The 20,035-nt window shown below is 50.2% G+C and overlaps 2 protein-coding genes across 5 annotated transcripts in view; both read left to right on the plus strand.

Moving 5' to 3' along the window:
- The window catches only part of GAS7 (growth arrest specific 7), a 289,764-nt gene extending 273,145 nt beyond the window's left edge, over nt 1–16,619 (plus strand). For all 4 annotated transcript variants that reach the window (XM_050765349.1, XM_050765352.1, XM_050765351.1 and 1 more), the window contains exons 10-14: nt 549–677; nt 1,737–1,860; nt 7,566–7,645; nt 9,169–9,267; nt 9,927–16,619. In XM_050765349.1, the coding sequence (XP_050621306.1) occupies nt 549–677; nt 1,737–1,860; nt 7,566–7,645; nt 9,169–9,267; nt 9,927–10,040 (546 nt within the window). In that variant the 3' untranslated portion in view covers nt 10,041–16,619. The remainder of the gene's footprint in view (nt 1–548; nt 678–1,736; nt 1,861–7,565; nt 7,646–9,168; nt 9,268–9,926) is intronic.
- The window catches only part of STX8 (syntaxin 8), a 691,269-nt gene that overhangs the window by 16,569 nt on the left and 654,665 nt on the right, over nt 1–20,035 (plus strand). The gene's annotated exons all lie outside the window — the stretch shown is intronic.

Genomic DNA, 20,035 nt, shown 5'->3' on the forward strand with positions numbered 1-20,035 from the left:
TTACTTTATTTTTTGTATATTTAGTAGAGATGGGGTTTTACCATGTTGGCCAGGCTGGTCTCGAACTCCTGACCTCAGGTGATCCACCTGCCTCGACCTCCCAAAGTGCTGGGATTACAGGCATGAGCCACCATGCCCGGCCCATCGATTATTAACTTGATTTAGCCATTCCACAATGTATACATATTTCAAAACAGCATATTATAAACCATAAATATAGGCAGTAAAAAATTCTAAAACTAAAATGTAAAAGCTGCAGAAGCCAGAAGAAAGGAGTTAACAGACGGGGAAATCAGAAGGCGCTAGTTGCTAACCAGTTATCCTATAGACGTGTGCTGGGGCCTCCTGAGCTAAGGTGACCTGCATAAACTGAGACCTGATAGGCAGCCACGTGTCAGGGCGTGTCTCTCACCTTCCTGCCAGGTCGCTGCCCCAGACTCATCCTCACCTGCCTGGGGAAATGGGGGCGCCCTTCCCACCCCTCCTGCCTGCACTGGCTTACAGCTGACACCCTGGGTCCTGAGTGTGCTTCTCCACTCTCCCAACAGCTTCACAGCGAGGTGGAGAAGCCCCTGATGAACTTCCGTGAGAACTTCAAGAAAGACATGAAAAAGTGCGACCACCACATTGCCGACCTTCGCAAGCAGCTCGCCAGCCGCTATGCCTCGGTGGAGAAGGTGAGAAGCCCAGGACGCTGGGCCGGGGCAGGCGCGTCAGGGGCTGCCTGGAAGGTGGGGGGGACTGGGAAGCCAGCAGTGGCGCCATATGCCAAGGCGGAGTCTTTGTCCCCAGGTAGGGGAATAGGGGGATGTCCAAGCCTCGTGCCCATACCTGAGCACTCCACCCATCCAAGGGCAGATGGAGCTGCCTCCCCGTGGTGCTCAAATGCTCGAATGCTTGAATGACCACCCAGAGGGCCAGGGGTGTGAGGAGAGGCTGCAGCAGCAGTGGGTGGTCGAAGGACTGTAGGCGACCAATTAAACCTCGAGACTGGCAATGCTGGTGCTGGTTCACGTGGGGGCCCATGTTTAAGCCTCACTGAGCAGAGTCCTCCTGACTCAGTCATCCGGTTTCTGCTCTCCTTCCTGCTCAGGGAAGATGCAGAGTCCTGGGTGGTCTCGCCTCCAGGGAGCTGATGTTCAGCCTTAGAGGGAAGACAGTGTGCCCCAGAGACTGATTCCTAGCCCCGGTGCCTTAGAGAGGAGAAGGGGGCTCAAAATACTGGGACACCCTGGACCCAGTCAGCTGCCGCCACCCAAGGGCCACAGAGATGCCAGTGGTGGCCTGGAGGAAAGGCAGTAGAGTGAGGGGAATGAGAGGGTCAAGGCGTGTCCAGCTCCGGAACGGGAGGGCTGGTGCTACATCCTATGAAGTACTGCAGGGGGGTGACACAGGTGGCCTTTGTGGTCCCTTCCAGGCACAGGGGATGTGATTTTAGGACTGCCTAGGTCCCCAGTCTGTATACAGGCTCCATCAGGGGAAACAAACGTGATTTGAGAGATTGATGTAGGCTAAGCCCCGATGTCACTGGAAGAGGCAAGGATGAAAAGGGCTAGGGTGTAGCCTCTACCTAGCTGGGTGGCGCCACTCTGGCTGCTGGGCCTCTCTGGGCCACTGTGGCATCATCCACACAAACAAGGGATAAAAGGGCTCTAAAGGGAAGCTAGGCTGCGTGGCCCAGGAGGCCCACTGGCTCCAAGCTTTACGAGCAACTTCTCTGTGTCCTTGGATCCCAGGCCCGGAAAGCCCTCACAGAGCGGCAGAGAGACCTGGAGATGAAGACCCAGCAGCTGGAGATCAAGCTGAGCAACAAGACAGAGGAGGACATCAAGAAGGCGCGGAGGAAGTCCACACAGGCTGGTGAGTGCCGGGCACCCTCCCGGCCTGCTCAGTGCGCCCAGAAGGAGAGGGCATGGGGCTAGGAGATGGGGTGACCAGGGAGGGTGCATCTCTCCTTTGCAAGACTGCAGTGGGGAAATGACTTCCCTTGTTTCCCAGGAGGTATGCCCTCTTCTCTCCTCTCTGACCCACACCCAGAGATCTCAAAGGAAGAGACTTTGGGCATCAGAGGAAGGAGACAGGCCGGGCTAGTTCTGGGACGTGGTAGAGGCTGGACTTCTCACTCTCTCCCTGATCATGGCTTTTTAATTTTTTTTTACTTATTTATTTATTTTTTTTTTTGCCCAAGCCCCAGATCTCTGACCAGGAGGTGGACAAACTCCTTCACGTGCTGACAGCTTAGGGCCCTGTCCCTGTTCAGAGCCCACAGAAGCGCACAGCCCACCCAAGCTGCCCACCTCCCCAGGAAGCAATGCTCTCAAGGTTCACCTATGGGGATGGGCTCCTGCCCTGGGAACAGAGGCTGACAATTTGTTTAAAGAAATAACCAGATTTCAGTCTCCTGGAGGGAGTCTCCCAATGAATTGGTTTCTGCTTCCACCTAGTGGTAAAAGTTAGCTAATACACAGAGGAAGAGAAGGCCTGGTAGAAACCAGTGAAAACCTCAGTAACTAGGAAGCCACGTTTTACTGCACGAGAGGACACACATGTTACCTCTGGAATGAGAATGTGTCCCATAGTGTTAGAGTTTGGTCTAACACTATTCACCTCAATTTCTGGTGAACCTGTTACAATCCTTCATTATAGAAGAAAGCATTCACCTTACATAAGGTAGGATAGAAATAGGTAAATAAAAAAATAATGTAATAGAAGGATAACATTTTTTATACAGATCTTATAGTGCACAATAGTAAATTACTGGATCCATAAATAGAAGGCACAATATATTTATTGGTAGAGAGAAGGGGGGCACATAAGGGGAAGAGATCTGTTTAAATTATTAAGTTATTAAAAAGATAAATTGTAGGCCAGGTGCAGTGACTAACACCTGTAATCCCAGCAATTTGAGAAGCAGAGGCAAGAGGATCAGTTGAGCCCAGGAGTTCGAGACCAGCCTGGGCAACATAGTACCTCATACCTCATCTGTACAAAAAAAAAAAAATTGAAACCATTACCTAGGCATGGTGGTGCATGCCTGTAGTCTCAGCCACTCCGGAGGCTAAGGTGGAGGATGGCTTGAACCCGGGAGGTTAAGGCTGCAGTGAGCTATGATCACACCATTGCATGCCGGCCTGGGTGACAGAGAGAGACTCCACCTCAAAAAAAATGATATTGCAAAAACAGTATTGGTACATGGCAAAATATTTTAAGCAGCAGACAAGAATATAAAATGCTATTCACAGAAATAATCACCATCTCTTCCTAGTGTTTTGATTTTTAAATATTTAAATTTATATAAATTTGATGATACAGTCTGTCTTCTGAACTTCTTGGAAATACCTCTCTTTCATTTCTATAAATCTTTTTGCCCTTCCATTCATGCATATCAAACTTTTTAATGGCTGGCCAGTGTCCAATTGTATGGTTGTACCCAAATTTATTTCATCATTCCCTTAATTGAGGTTTAGGACTCTCAGACTGTTTCAGAGTGCTTGCCAGCCAGTGCAGCTGTTGTTATTTGTACCTGCATCTTTGTGTGTGCCTAAGACCAGATCTGCATATAGAGAGAATATAGATGCTGAGTCAAAGGGTATTATTCATCTTGATGGATATTTCCAAATTGCTTTCCAGAGAGAGCACCCATCAACAGCATCTATGAATAATGCCTGTTCTCTAAATGCTTATCAACATTGTGTGTCACCAAGATTTGAAATCGTTAGTGAGAGAGGAAAATGATATTTTGTTTTTAATTTGCTTTTCTCCATAACCCCGGTTGAGTATGTAAAATGTATATATAAATCATTTTGTACTTTCTGTGAACTGACTAACTTATATCCTTTATATCCTTTCCCCATTGACCATAGATTCTTTATCTATCAGGGAGATGAACCATTTGTCTTTTTTTTTTTTGAGACAGAGTTTCACCCAGTGGCGCAATCTCGGCTCACTGCAAGCTCCGCCTCCCGGGTTCACGCCATTCTCCTGCCTCAGCCTCCCAAGTAGCTGGGACTACAGGTGCCCGCCACCATGCCCGGCTGATTGTTTCGTATTTTTATTAGAGACAGGTTTTCACTGTGTTAGCCAGGATGGTCTTGATTTCCTGACCTCGTGATCCACCTGCCTCGGCCCCCCAAAGTGCTGGGATTACAGGCGTGAGCCACAGCACATGGCCTGTTTGTCATTTTAATTGCAGATATTTTTCCTAGATTGTCATTTGTCTTTTAGTTTTGTTCTTTGTAATTTTTTTGTTGTTGTTGTTGTTTGTCTATTTTTTCTTGCCATTTTTCTGTACAGTGATATTTCCCATAAGAAGCCTAGATTTCAGAGCTGACTTAGATCTTTTCTTTTTAATCACCTAGAGGGGTTTTTCTTACTTTTTTTTTTGTTTCAGGTGTTTTTGTTTTTGTTTTTAAAACAGTGAAGGCTGGCCGCAGTGGCTCATGCCTGTAATACCAGCACTTAAGGAGTCCCAGGTGGGCAGATCACGAGGTCAGGAGTTTGAGACCAGCCTGGCCATCATAGTGAAACCTTGTGTCTACTAAAAATACAAAACTTAGCTGGGTGTGGTGGTGTGTGCCTGTAATTCCAGCAACTTGGGAGGCCAAGGCAGGAGTATCGCTTGAACCCAGGAGGCAGAGGTTGCAGTGAGCTGAGATCACAGCACTGCACTCCAGCCTGGGCCACAGAGCAAGACTCCATCTCAAAAAAAACAAAAGAAAACAGTGAAATATTTAACCCACCAGACATTTCTTTTTCCTTACACTGGTGGTCTAACCATATTCCACAGTTTCTTATTTGTGGTGTTTTTATTTCTGATGTTTTCAATGTGTTTTGCTATTTGGGTTTTCATTTAATCTCTGAGCCAAGAATTGTTTCAAAGAAAATCTTTACATGTTTACAAGCAAGGGCTTTGTTGTTGTTTTCTAATCTTGCTATATATATATATATTTTTTTTTTTTACATAGTTTTATTGCATTATCATCAGATAATACGGTCTCTCATTCCTGTAGTTCGGAATCATTTTGTGGTGAAAGTGACAGTCCTTAGACCTCACTCTGAAAAATGCCACCTCTTCTGAGCGATCGCTGTGGCCAGCCTCCATGCTTTAGAGCATTGTCTCTTTTGATCAGTACAGTCCCCCTGCAGGGAGGTATATTTATACCCTTTACAACTGAGAAGACTGACGGCAGAGAAAGTGAGAATCTTCCATGGGCTCCACAGTGGTGGAGTGGTGAAGCCAAAATTCAGTCTCCTCTCATTCCAGAGACCCTGCTTGTCACCATTTTTCTGAACAGCCTGTTGCTTAGGAACTGCCACCTGTTCTTTCCTTCTGTTCCTTTCCTCCCTCCTCCTGATCTTTTCCAAGGCTTCTAGAAGGAAGGACGTCAGATCCTCAGGGATCATGATCATCATCTTCATCTTCATCACCACCATAGCCCATATTAATATTTGGCTCTCTACGCCCATCTCTAAGTGCTTTACATATGTTGACATATTTATTCCTCGTAACAACTTGGTAAAGGTACAGTCGTTATCTCCGTTTTACAGATGAAGACACGGAGGCAAGGGCAGGTTAACTGACTTGTCTACGATTACACAGTTACTAAGTAGTTGAACTGGGGTGACAACAAAGGCATTCTTGTCCCACAATCCATGGTCTTAACCAATGCTGTTCATAAAGGTCCACTTTCAAGCTCTTGGGCTACCATAGAGAGAAGGCACAGCCCCCTTCACCTACTCTGTTTCCCGATGCTGTGGAAGTTCTTGAAGCATTTTCTCAAAATCAGGATTGACACACAGGGCTCAGGGAGTTTCACAGTGTACAGAGCAGCACGCCGCCCTCCTCCTCGGCCAGGCAGGAGCTCTTGGTGGAAATGCATTTGCATTTGGGAGGCCGAGGCGGGCAGATCACAAGGTCAGGAGTTCGAGACTAGCCTAGCCGATATGGTAAAACCCCGTCTCTACTAAAAATACAGAAACTAGCCAGGGGTGGTGGTGCACGCCTATAGTACCAGCTACTCGGGAGACTGAGGCAGACAAATCACTTGAACCCAGGAGGTGGAGGTTGCAGTGAGCTGAGATTGCACCACTGCACTCCAGCCTGGGTGACACAGCCAGACTCCGTCTCAAAAAAAAAAAAAAAGATACATTTTATGGTGCGGTATCCACTTTCTTCTCTCTGGGTCAGTGCCCCTTGGGATCAAGGGTCCAGTCACTGGCCTTGGACCAAGAACAAAATGAATAAATGCCTCGGTGTGGGCTCTGTTACTCAAGGCACACTTGCCCCTGGCGTGCGGCACAGCTAGTGGTGTGGTTCGCAGCTTGGCCTTGGGTATGGAGACATAACCTTGCCTATTCTCTTTGGCTTTCCTATCAGAGTACTATGAGCCACAAGGATGATGCTACAGGAGTAACTTGAACTCTACTCAGATTCCCAAGTTCCACTCTAGCATTCTGCTTCTAGAATTACTAGAGAAAATTACTTCACTCTGGGGTTCATCATGAGCATTTTCCATCTTGAGTGAAGACCATGATGCCTTCTTCTTGTTGGAGCCCTGAGCAGATCAGGAAGCTATGCTGAGACAAAGCTGTGCACGAGGGCTGTGCTGCTCCGCCTGCCGTGTGCACACGCATTACCAGAGCTTCTCGTAAACACGCAGTCTCTGATTCAGTAGGTCTCGGATCTGTCCTGGGTTTCTGAATTTCTAGCCGACCCCGGGGGATACAAGTGCCACTGTCCCACAGACGGTGATTTGTGTAGCAAGCCTCCAAGGTGCTGATACACTTAGTAATGTTTGCAATTACTCCACAGTGCGTTTCCTTTCTAATTACAAAATGTTCCAGACATACATGTGATAACAGAAAGTAATAGAGTGGTCATCAATATTGGATAGTTACGTTTTGCCTCAGATCTTTCTGCGATGACATAAAATGCGATGGGAGGCGCTGATTCCTGCCCACTCGGCCTCTCTCTGTTTCCCAAGGTAGCCACTCTCCCGAAGCTGGTGTGTGCTGCTTCGGTGCGTGTTTTAGACTGGGACTACAGATGCGTTCTTTAGTGCGTCAGAAGGACATCTTGCAGTGTGTTCATGCGCGCGCGTGCACACACACACACACACACACACGTGATCTGCAAATTTATCTTCCTTAATTCTTCTTAGTACCAAATTGTGTGTGACATGTTTTAACCAATCTGGATTCTCCAGTGTAAAATAAAACTGCCATCTTTAGAGAGGGGGGAAGCATTTCTTGGGCTCATGATAGGATCGGGGGTCCTAGGAATACCCTACACACACACACACACACACACGAGTGAGAACCACCATCCTGAATCCTTGGTATCTGGGGTCAGGCTTCAGGGGGCTACCTGAGCTGGTTTCTCATGGGGGTGGGTTGCCCCCTACCTTCCCTGGCTCTGCTTTCTTCTTCCTACTCCTACTGCCATCCCTTTCCAACTTTCCAGTGACTACCGTGACCCTAGTGGGAGGAGAAGGCTTGGCGGTGGGGCACAGAGTCATGGTGGGGACAGGATGCATCGTGATGGTGACTATGGTCTTTTTTTCCAGGAGATGACCTCATGCGCTGTGTGGACCTCTACAACCAGGCCCAGTCCAAGTGGTTTGAAGAGATGGTGACCACCACATTGGTAAGTGGTCAGGGATGTGTGGACATGATGGTAGAGGCTGACGCAGAGCAGCCCCTGGTGGTTGTTAGCGGGCACGGGGGTGATGGGGTGGAGTGACCCTAGAGATGGTCATCAAACCTACTTCAGTGTTGGGGTCAAAACCTCAATCTGAGCCAGCTTATGTGGATTCAGATCTCTGCTCCAGTGCTTCCTAGCTGTGTGGACGTGGGCAGGGTTGGGTTGGATATGGCTACATCCTTCTTGGGCTGTCCCCTGAGAGGTCAGGGTCAACTGAGAATTCTCCTCAACTAAGTGGACAATGGCCTCTTTAGGAAAAATAGCCAAGCTATAGGAAGAGAGGACCTCCCCCACACACGCACACACACGAGATGCAGGTCCTTGATAGGAGATCCTTGCAAAGTGGATGGATGGGTGAGGTTGGCGCTACATGGGGGGGTGGGGGGAGGCCTCTGACCAAGGGTGAACAACAGGCGGCAGGGCCGATGATGCTTTCCTGAGTGTTTCTTGTAAAGGAGCAGCATCTCCTTATCGATCAGCACCTGCCTGAGTGGACAGCGAAGTGTGGCTGGTGCTTGGGCCAGATGGGACAGGAGGCATCATGCCAGGTGCTCATCGGATCATCCCACTGCCTAAAGCCACCCCTGTCGATCCAGCACAGGACTCACCAGCTGCCTTCCCCAGGTGTCAGCCCACCAGAGCAGATTAGAGGCCTCCACCAGGGACAGTGGCCTAGTTTTCCTCCTGGTTAATCTCCTAATTAAGCCCCCTGCTTTACCCCCCTTTTCTGGTTAATCACCTGGGCAGTGACCTAGTTGGATGCAGAATAACAGCCTGATCCCCTATATTCCAAAGACACAAAACCATCTAGAAACCAGAGGACAAACCCCTTCCCCTCTCCCCTTTGACAAAAGCTGCGCCACGTGCAGCCCCGTCTGCCTCCCTGGCCTGGTCTCTACTGCGGCCGCAGCACTAGGTGTGGGCAGAGGAAGGGAGGCTGCTCAGCAGAGGCCCAGGGACAAGGTCCCAGGAATGTGTGGCATGGAGCTCCCACATGTGTCCCCTTGCTGCACCCCACCAGGGCACCAGGGCTCAGGCTGCGTGGGTGCGGTGCCATGAGTAACAGCCCGATGGACTCTGGTTTAAATCCTGTCTCCCCCATCATTCCATGTCGCTTTGGGTGAGCCGTGTTGTTGCCTCTCTAGGTGTTAGTTCCCTTGCTTGGAGAATGGGGATCATAACAGAAACGATCTCTTAAAATTGTAACGAGGACAGCTAAGGAACGCACGGAAAGCCGTCAGCTCGGTGCCTGGCAGAGCAGGCTTTTCAGGAAGTAAAACAGCAGCTGCTGCTGTCATCAGCTTCACCTTCACCCGAGATAACGGGACACGCTCTTCATCAGACCCCAGAGAGTCAGATGGGGCAGGATGTCCACTGCCAGTGACTTGCGTTTTGTCGTCTTGGTGGGAGGACCTCCAAGTGGAAGGGACGTGCTCAGAGTTCTCCGGCCTTTACTTTCTCGGCAGGAGCTAGAGCGGCTGGAGGTGGAGAGGGTAGAGATGATCCGGCAGCACCTGTGCCAGTACACGCAGCTGCGGCATGAAACAGACATGTTCAACCAAAGCGTGAGTTTCCAGCCCAGCAGGACTCCTGGGCGACACGGGGCCTGGGGAGAGCCGCCTGGTGCTAGGCCGTGGCCAAGTGGCTGCTGCAAGTGAATCTGTCCTAAAGGCGGGCAGTGGGCAGGTGCTGTGGCCTGGGGGTGGCCTCGTGGGCTAGGCCTGTCAGCATTGTCCTGGACGTGCGTGTGAATCCGACCCTGGCATGTGAAGTGGACTCACCTCTGAGCTGTTACCCCGAGAAAGAAGCTCATAGTAGTTATAGTAGCTGAAGACATTAGTAAATTTCTTAAAAAACAAAACCAAAAAAAAAAAAAAAAGACTTCTAGAAATATTCAAAATACCTAAAGCTCAAGTTTTATTTGTCCTGTTCTCTGGTGGTGAATGTGGGGTAAAAGGGAGAAAGACAGCCTTGCAGGCCCTCCCAGCCTCTCATCCAGGCCTGGAGTCTGCAGGGTGAGAAGCAGGGTCCGGATGCGTTTTGGGCTTCCCCGTTCACAGCCCTCTTCATGTGCTGTCCCTCAGATGGGCCTCCCCTGGGGCCCTGGAGCCCTCTAGAGAGGCTGCTCTGAGAGACACTAAGGTGAGGACAGCATGTCTCAGAGGAGCTCTCCCCGGCTTGGCTGCTGTCTCTGACGATGTCGCGTATTCTCTGTCTCTTGCAGACAGTCGAGCCCGTGGATCAACTGCTTCGAAAAGTGGACCCGGCCAAAGACAGGGAGCTGTGGGTCAGAGAGCACAAGACGGGCAGCATACGCCCTGTGGACATGGAGATCTAGATGGGCCTGTGCAGTTTCGGGGGGTCCTGCTGGGGAGGGGGACTGGGCTCCCACCGTGGGGCCCATGCTGAGTGGATGCCCCCCACCCTTTCTCCTGGGGCCACTGAGGAGAGGGCAGAGAGCTGGTGATTCCAGAAGGGTGACTCGGACGGCCTAGCTGGGGGCTCCCCTGTATTCCCAGGCCCAGAAGACAGACCCACAGCCCTGCCCTTGTCTCTGAGGCTAAAGACCCCCTGATTTCCGTGCTGTGCTTGCCGCTCTGAAACAAACGGAGGCTGGAACTTTGTGGTCCCTGCCGAGTTTTGTAGGGGTCACCGTCACATGCTTGTGCCCTGGAAGCCCCAAGGCTCTTCCTCCAGCTGGCTCCCTTGTCTCCAGGGCTTTGGAGGATCAGGGGAGGGAGGTCTCTGTCTCTAAGCCAGGTGTCAAGGATCAGCATCATGGGTAGAAGGTGCCATTCAGTTCACAGCCTCACCCAGAATCCTTTGCAGCCCTCCTTCTTTATTTTTTTCATATTGCATTCTGGGAGTCCACATCTGGCTTTCTCAGCCACTGTTCATCACCAGGGGTTTCAGGAGGAAGGCTTGGCTCCTGTCTTCCCAGACCCACCATGCCTGGAGAGGTCAGGATGGAACTACCTCATTCGGCAAATTAGCCCCAAATCGAGCGCTGCCTCATGTGTCCTATGAGATCAGGCGCCGTCTGTAAAGTCTCCTCTGGAAATGCCAATCATCCTTCCCCCAGCTGCTTCCTCGGGGAGGCCCCTGCCCCCACCCTGCCACCCCTTCCCAGTCTCATTAGAGGAAGCTTTCCAAAGTTCTCAGTTACCAAGACCTCATCCAGCTCATCCAAAGGCTTCAGGGATGGAAACAAACCAGCTCGTCTCAGAGGCCAGCAAGCTGGGGCCTGTCCACCACTTTGCCCTCTGCACCTTTGGGCTGCCCTGGCCCCCACTCTCCCAGGCTGCCCACCACAGGCTCTTGATGAGGCCGGGTCAGTCCTACATGGGAGATGGGTTAGGGCAAGTCTTTGTCATCGCCCAGATGGCTCTGTCTTCTTGTGTATGGCAGGGCTGGGACTGCTGTCCCTTGTATGGTTTTCTGTCACTGGTGGGCACTGGACAGGCATAGCAGACTCTCTTGTGGCCACACTGGGTTGTTGCCTTTCAGACAGTGTCCCGCCACCTTTGCTTCCAGCTCCTTCTGGACGTTCCAGAGCCCTGCACCAAACCCTCACTTGGTGACGGCACCTTCTTTCCCTCTCTCCGTCTTCCAATCCCTGGAAAAGTCTGGTCTGAGTGTGACTTGGGAAGCTTTCAGTGCTGCTGTTTGGTCCAGCTCATTACTTTCTCTACCACAGCAAACACATTCTCCACCATGTCAGTCTAAAGACTCAGCCCCAAGGGCCAGGAGAAGCGTGAGCGAGGGGCAGATTCTAGTCAGGAACCCGTACCCTGGAAATCCATCTTTCTCCTTCTTTACCATTGACCACTTTGGGTTTGACCTGCACATCTGCAGTGAGGGCAGAATTCAAGAAGCACAGCTCACTGGTCTTTCAGTCTTAACGTGCTAGAAACCGATGACTTACTAATCTCTAATTTTTTGGCACCTCTATCATTGAATGAGAATTGCTTTCTTATAGTTCGCATTAGAAAAATGCCTAATATACTAAAGTAAACCAAACATTGTTACTTTTCTCTTGTTCTTGAAGCATGGCAACCAAAAAGGCCGACGCAAAGGCCTTCACCGACATGAAGACCTCCTGGTAGGATCTGTCCATGGGATGGAGAACCACTCAGTCCAGATCTGGGGTTGGGTCATGACACCAGCTACCAATTTTAGAATATTATTTCTTGGTTTCTTTATGAAAAATGGGTGCTAGTGGTAATTGCTTTGTGGCTTAGTAAACTACTTTGTGGATGATTTCCAAACATTCAAAGCCAATAGCCTTGTTATTAACAAGATATTTTGAGTACAATATGGCTCATTGACTTTTCCATTTCCATCTGAGGATTCCAGAGTCCTCTGTTCATCCCTGGGATAGAGTGAACCCTCTTGCGTCTTCCAGGGTAGCTCAAGTTGGCTCAGTTTGGGCCAGTCCATTTTTGGAGGTCACTCTTTCCCCCTCATCCCCTCCTTCTCTTTACCCCCTTCACGTACTTCCTTCCTTTCTTCCCTCTGTTATTCATTCATCAAGCAAGTTAAAGCCATTGGGCTACGATCTAATCTGAGGACACCATATGGCCCTGTCATCAGGGAAGCCCATGATCTCTCGTTTTCAGGGGCCTTACAGGTCAGCAACCTTGGCATTCATATATAGGTACTCTGCAGAATTCAAGTTTTCAGAGGTAAGTCTGTTGCGCTGATTAATCTACATTCGTTTGTTCAGTGAATGCTCAAGACAAGCCAGGCGTGCTGAGAAGTGGCGCTGTAGTTGTAAGATGGGCATTCCTCCACTCTCCTCTATTCTCCATGTTGACGGGGAAGCATATAATAAGAGCATTGTGCGCTCTCCACACTTAACCCTCTGGGATTCTTTATTATAAATATAAACTACTGTCGTGAGGCATTTACCTACTGGATGGAAGGTAGACAGCAACAAGATTTTAATCACCTGGTCACCAGACCCTCACGGCCCATATCCAACTCGAATTTCAGAAATTTCTTTGTTTGCTTTAAATAACTCTTTACAAATAAGGGCTGGGCATGGTGGCTCATGCCTGTAATCCCAGCACTTTGGGAGGCTAAGGATCACGAAGTCAGGAGATCGAGACCATCCTGGCTAACACGGTGAAATCCCATCTCTGCTAAAAATACAAAAAATTGCCCAGGTGTGGTGGTGCGTACCTGTAGTCCCAACTGCTTGGGAGGCTGAGGCAGGAGAATTGGAATTGCTTGAACCTGGTAGGTGGAGGTTGCAGTGAGCCGAGATCATGCCACTGCACTCCAGCTTGGGCGACAGAGCAAGACTCCATCTCAAAAAAAATTAAAAATAAATAACTCTTTGCAAATAGGAAAGTGAAGCCCAAGGGTACCCAGTGAGGCTGTGAAATGGCCAGTGAATTAAGAGCAGGGCTGGAGTCGACAGTCCAGACCCCTGTGCGTATGAACAGGGGCCCCTTTCTGGTTGAAATCAAGATTAGGATGCAACTGAGAAAATAAAAGACTGCACTTTGGAGTGGCAAGCACGCTATCTGGGTTGTTGTTTTGTTTTGCTTATGTCTTGGTGCTTAGGTGAGGACTTAGCTGGGTTTATTCAAAGTGGGTGAGTCTGGGCTATTCTTGAGAACCTCCATTCCATTTCTGAGAACAAGTCAGCCCCTTCTACCTGCCTTCACCCAAGAGACTGATGCACAAGATCTGTTTGTGAAAGCCTGATTTAAAAAGAAAAAAAAAAAATCCTTAAGCTAAATGGTGTTCCAAGTTGGTTGCCATGAGAACCTCCAGGAAGAGCCACTTGTTACCCTCAATTCTTTCTAGTGCTTTCCATCAGTGGCAACACATAGGCCACTTGGACTGTGGAGACGGTGGCCCTGAGATTCTGTCAGTGGGACCATCCTGGGCCTCCTTTCTGGCTCCACTCAGCGCCCTGTCGGCCAAGGAGAATTTCTGCGGTGGGAGGCAGTGCTCCGCTGGTCAGGATTGATAAACAGCCAGGCACACCGAAAACAGTGTACCAATGAAGTCACCAACCAGGGCTTTGTTTCCTCACCCTATGTGAAAACCAATCAATTACTAGATGAGTGGATGGATGCATAAAAATCTGGGCTGAGCCAAAGTCCCTTTTGGAAAAACAAGCCATAAAATTCGAAGGATGTGAGAGACTTTGGCTTGTTCTAGCTGCAGGTAGTCCTGACAAGGAGCGTTTAAACCGAAGCCTAGAGATGTACTCCTTGTGTAGGTAGGAGAGAGCACTTCTAATGTTAAGTGGGGTACAGATCGGCTGCCCGCCCGCATAGCCTGGATATCGTCTTATCCCCATAATCCTTCCATCCCTACAAGGCCCATCGCCACCACCTTTTCCCAGGTTTATTGAGGTATGATTGACATCCAGTAAAATTCACCCTTTGGAAATATACAGTTCTGTGAATTTTGGCAAATTTATTGTCTTGTGACCATCACCAAGATCAACCTGTTTTTATCACTCCAAAAAATTCCCTCCTCCTGCCCTCTTTTCCTGGCAACCCTGATTGATTATCTGATCCTCTAATTTTGCCTTTTCTAGAATGTCATATAAATGGAGTCACACTGATGTAGCCTTTTGAGTCTGGCATCTTTCCCTCAGCTTAATGCTTTTGAGTCATCCACGATGTGTGCGTGGTTTGTTCCTTCTCGTTGCCAGGAAGTATTTCATTGCATGGATGCACTACTCTGCTTCTTTATTTTTACACTGAGCCGTTTGCCCTGGAAGTTCTTGGCCCGGGGTCTTCAACTTGTTTGCACGACCACTTCCAGCTTGCTGCTTCCTTCAGCTCCCCAGGCTCCTCCTCCAAATGCCAGCTGTGCCCACAAGCTGTTCTTAGAGCTCACACTCGCCTTTTTGGCTCGTGGTAGGTTTTTGGTAGTGCAGAAAGAAGCCAGGGATGGGATGGGAGGGGAAGGGATGGATGGGTGCTCAATTGCTGCTCACGTCTGCTGCAACCCAAAGCCTGCATCTCAGCCAGTAGATCTGCTCCCTTCTGGGACCCAGGCTTCAGTGTCACACGGTCCTTGGCGTGTATGGGGCGTTGGGGGCTTTGAAAGGCGAGCAGCAGCAGCATGGACAAGAAGGCTGGGGCTGGCCCTGGGGCTCATCACGATGCTTTCCTGGATCTGTTGCTTCATCTGCAAGCTGAGGGTATGTGTTCTAGATGAGTGTCTCAGGTCACCGGCAACTGCATGTACCTCCCCCGCTTCTCGTTTCCAATGATGTACCCTGTACACGTGTTCATGCCATCTCTGGCTCTCACCTGCACAGTCGTGCATAGAATTGCCTCAAGTCCTGGTGAGAGAGAGTTGCCTTGGCACTTTTCCAATAGCTAAAATTAAGAGTTTTATGAGCTGTTAAGATTGAGGTAGTTTCTCCTAGGACCCCCCCAAAGAAAGCGCAAGTAACGACCGTTTGGGTCTCCTTCACCAATCTTTGATAGTATGTTCTGGAGTCCACTCCCCAGGAACCAGGACAGGTGTGAAGATGGAGTCTTGGTCGCAGCTGGAGCCTTGCTCAGCTGGTGGTCACACAGCCTGGCCTGTGCCTGCAGCCCACTGGATGGTGGTACGTGGTGGCAGGGACAGGACCACATCCAGCTAAGGCCAGACTGGGCTGAGTGTGACCCCCGAGGTAAACAATCCTCTAAGCTATGTCTTCTTCATTCTCCCTGCTCAGTGAAAGGTGAGCCCCGAGACCAGTTGGGTACCTCTCTATGCGAACCAGAGACATTTCTGGATCCAGAGCAGGTGAAGATTAGGGCCAGGAAGCCTGAGCTGCCGGGGCCTCAAGGTAGGGAGCCCAGGAGGCTGCCAGGACTCTGCTGGGTGGAATTTTGCTCGGGAGGACTCTTGTCTTCCTCTCAGGAGTATTTCTTTTGAGGCTTTCCTGGAGGTGAAGAAGCAATTCCCGTTGCAGCAGGTTAGAGCGAGAATCAGACAGCAAAAACCAGTGCGCTTCTCCCCACGTTCTAAATGCTGGGACATGGCTGTCAGGAGGCTTTGCTGGGAGATGTCTCCGGGGGTGACGTGAGCTTGGGGTGATGGCCTTTGGAGACGGCATGTGGTGTTCGGGACTGTTCCTTGGTGTTTGAGGGAAACTTTAGTGAGATTGCAGTGGAATGTAAAGAGGTCAGGGCACGTGGGTGCTCTCTCAGCGTGGGGTGACTTGGAGACCTAGAGGGAAAGCCTGCTATGCAGGGGGAGGGCACAGGACTGGCCCTGCTCTGCTGCCTCCTTTGTCCTATAACCTGAAGTTAAGTCACATCCCCTGTCGGGACTTCCGTGCACTCATCTGTCAAGTGGGGATACCTCCCTTCCAGCATCACCTGCATTAGACGGGCTGTCAGGAGTCATGGGTTCCAGGCAGCTGTGTGGACCCAGGGACAGACACTCAAAGGGACGCCAGCCATTCTTGGTGACAGGGGCCCCAACTTAGCATCCCTTCCCTTCCCTTACGAAGGAGATGACCAGAGACAACCCCTTCACAGACACGAGCACATCGGCAAACCCTATGAGAGTGGAATTTTCTAACAAAATAAACTTGCTTGTTTGATCTGTTTTCTGTAACTTTTGCTAAATACTTTATACATTTTTCATGTTAAAGAGCTGTGTCTCCCGCCAGCACTTCTCACCCCGGTATGAATGTGTGTCCTCCACATTGTATATCCTTCCACCCTCTGGCTGCCTAGATCAGTAAATAAAATCGATGTAATATAATTTATAAGTAACACTGTTGAAACCCCGATCCCAGTGGAGGCTGTAACCCACCTGCCCCCGCCCCCCCTCCAACCCGTTATCGCATTTGTGTGTATTAACGCTGAAGAATTAAATGTTTAAAGAGTTTAAATTTTGAAGGCGTTTGCTATATACAGTTGTCCTGCATTATTATAAAGAGTTTTCAGGAAGTTAAATCCCATCTCGTTTTTTCTTCTTTGGCTCCGTGTGTATCCTCGAGATGCTTAGATTCATCCCATGTAAAATAAACTGTCCAGAGACACTGGGTCCCCCTAGGCGACCCTCTTTACTGGAGGGCTGCCACATTCTTCATGTGACCTGTCTTGGCATTCCTCCCAGGCTCTTGAGATTGGTGGTGATTTCACCTCCGATGACTTAGTGGGAGACAAAGGGCATCTGGATACTGGCGCCCAAATGGACGCTATGCTTCTGGCCTCAGGCCCCTCCCCCTGGTGACTTCCTGTCTCTGTGGGTTCCAGCCCTCTGCTTCCCTCCTGTCTCTAGAGCTCCTGGCTGTTTCTTTTCTCATCCATCCATCCTATTTTTCTTTTCTTTTTTTTTTTTTTGGAGACAGAGTCTCGCTCTATTACCCAGGCTGGAGTGCAGTGGCGAGATCTCAGCTCACTGCAACCTCTGCCTCCCAGGTTCAAGTGATTCTCCTGCCTCAGCCTCCTGAGTAGCTGGGACTACAGGCATGCCCCACCTTGACCGGCTAATTTTTATATTTTTTGTAGAGAGGGTTTCACCATGTTGGCCAGGCTGGCCTCGAACTTCTGACCTTAGGTGAGCCGTCTGCCTCGGCCTCCCAAAGTCTTGGGATTATAGGCGTGAGCCACCAAGTCCAGCCCATCCATTTATTCATTCAATAATTACTGAGCATCTGGTATATACCAGACACTGCTCTAGGTCCTGGGAACACATCAGGGAGAGCCCTGCTCTCAGGGAGCTTACATTCTAGCAGATAATAGACCTACTACGTTCTGTGATGTGGGTGTGGACGGTGTTAAGTGTTGTGGAAAAGAAAAACAGGACAGGGTGAGGGTGGGTATGTTGCAGTATTCAATAGGGTCATTTGAGTGGCCTCATTGAGAAGGTGGTATTTGATCAAAGACAAGGAGACCTGGGAGGGACCCTAGAAGGTCACCGGAGGAGAATGTTCCAAGCAGAAGAGATGCTCATGTATCTGAGGCCCGCCTGGCTGGAGTGGAGGGAGTGGGGAGGGAAGAGCAGATGAGGAATGTGGAGGGCTGCCATATTCTTCGAATGACCGTCTCGGTGTTCCCCCTAGGCTCTTGGGATTGGTGATGATTTTACCTCTGATGACTTAGCAGAGAGACAAAGGGCACCCGCCCCTTTTCGTCCCTTCTTGGGGGTACCAAAGGGCACCTGCAAGACATGGTGGGATGAGGGCCAGTGCTGCCTGTTGCAGGCTTTTGGCTTTGACGGGGAGAAGTGGGCAGCCATCGTGCATGACCTGATTTCATGGCTGTGGGGCTCACTGCAGGGCTGTAAGGGGACAAGAGCAGAAGCAGGAAGAGCTATTAGGAGGCAGAGGTGACGCTGCCTGCATGAGGCAGGTGCAAGGGAGGCAAGAAGAATGGTCTGGTTCTGGCTGTACCTTGAAGGTGGTAGAGTCAAGATAATTTCTTGATAGATTGGAGAGGGTTGTGACTGAAAGAGAAACACTGAGAATGACTCCAAGAACCTCAATCCAAGTCATCAAAAGGATGGATTGTCATTTTCTGCAATGGGGACAGCTGTGGGAGGAAGGTCCTTCTCCGTTCTCTGTCTCCCCCGCCACCTTCTCCATACCCCCTTTTCCCTCTCAATGCAGACTTCTCTGCAGGTGCTGGCTCCAGGCCAGAGGGTCATCTTGGCCTTCAGCTCATAAAAGGCAAGGTCGAGCAATGGGGAAAGGGTGGGGTCTGGGTCCCAGCTAACAGCCGAGATAGAGCTCCTGCTTGAGGGGACAGGGCCGGCTTCTGGGAAGCATCTTTCAGTGCAGCGAAGAGAGCGAGATGCAAACTGGGATCCTCTGCCTGGAGATGAAGCCTTCTCTAGAGAAGACTTTGGGGTTTGGGAGAGCTTATGGCCCCAGATCAGACTTAACAAATCGTCTCACAATACATCATGTCCAACAGCTTGTTTGGCTAAGGAGCATAAGCTCTCCCTCTGATAGAAGATGTTTATGCAGGTTTTCAAACAAACCTCCAGGTCATGACCCCTTGCTCTGAGCATCAACACAGCTGCTTGCGATCCCCTGAGGCCCCTCCTGGGCACAGCAACCTGGAGAATGTGGACTGTACCAGGCTGCTTCCGACCTGGGTCCAGCTCCTTCCTCCTTGTGCCTGGAGAGGACAGCAAAGACTGGAGGGCTCTGGCTGCCTTCTGCCTCGCCCAGGGCCTCTTTCATTGCCATGGCAACCCCACATCCTCACCTACTTGTCCTCTAGGCTCAGGCCTCCTGTAATGTAGACAAAGGAAGCCTAAACGAAGAGCCTGGCAGATCTGGACTTTCCTTCCTCCTGGCATTGCCATTTAGCAACCATGTGACCCCAGGCTGGCGACGTGCCTTTGGGAGGCCCCACGTCTCACCTGTAACACTGGCCTCGCCTCATCTGCTGCAGGCTTGATGTGGACAGGGGTGTGATCCAGGAGGCACTTCTAGTCGCCTCCTACTAGTGGCTCAGAGCAAGGGGCCAAGGCTTCTGACCTCACTCTCCCTCCATGCCCAGGGTTGCCTCAGGGCTGCAAGAAAGCTCTGGATGAGAATGCGATTCCAAGGTGTGGCTTGGGCTTGCTTGGTTCGTTCATTTGTTTGAAGGCTGGTGACTCCTGTTTCTAACTGCTCTTGAGAATAAATGCACACTACAGGATGGTGAAAGCCTAGATACTCCTATTCAGAAGTAATATTATCACTGGGCGCAGTGGCTCACGCCTGTAATCCCAGCACTTTGGGAGGCCGAGGCAGGCAGATCATGAGGTCAGGAGATCGAGACCAGCCTGACCGACATGGTGAAATCCCATCTCTGCTAAAAATACAAAAATGAGCCGGGCATGGTGGTGAGTGCCTGTAATCCCAGCTACTCAGGAGACTGAGGCAGGAGAATTGCTTGAACCTGCGAGGTGGAGGTTGCAGTGAGCCGAGATTGTGCCGCTGCGCTCCAGCCTGGGCAACAGAACGAGGCTCTGTCTCAAAAAAACAAAACAAAACAAAACAAAAAGCAAAAAACCAAAAACCTCACAGAGTGATGGAAAAAAATGTGAAAGTTCACACACACACCCCAGCATGCAGGTTTCCTGAGATGTCTCGGAAACTGTCGTGTGCAGAGTAGCTGGAAGAGATGAGTCTGCCCTCGGTGCCCGAACCTCTTGCTCCTTCCAGAGTGATATCAGGTGGGCCTGGCAGGTGGCTTTCTCCCAGCAGCAGGGACCTACCTTCCGCTGCCACTAGCCTGTTAGTAAGTAGGCTAAAATCCCTACTTTACACTTTGAGATGCAAGGCAGGCGGATCACCTGAGGTCAGGAGTTTGCGAGACCAGCCTGACCAATATGGTGAAACCTCAATCCTAC

This window comes from Macaca thibetana, chromosome 16, assembly GCF_024542745.1.
Source record: "Macaca thibetana thibetana isolate TM-01 chromosome 16, ASM2454274v1, whole genome shotgun sequence".
NCBI classification, from domain to species: Eukaryota; Metazoa; Chordata; class Mammalia; order Primates; family Cercopithecidae; genus Macaca; species Macaca thibetana.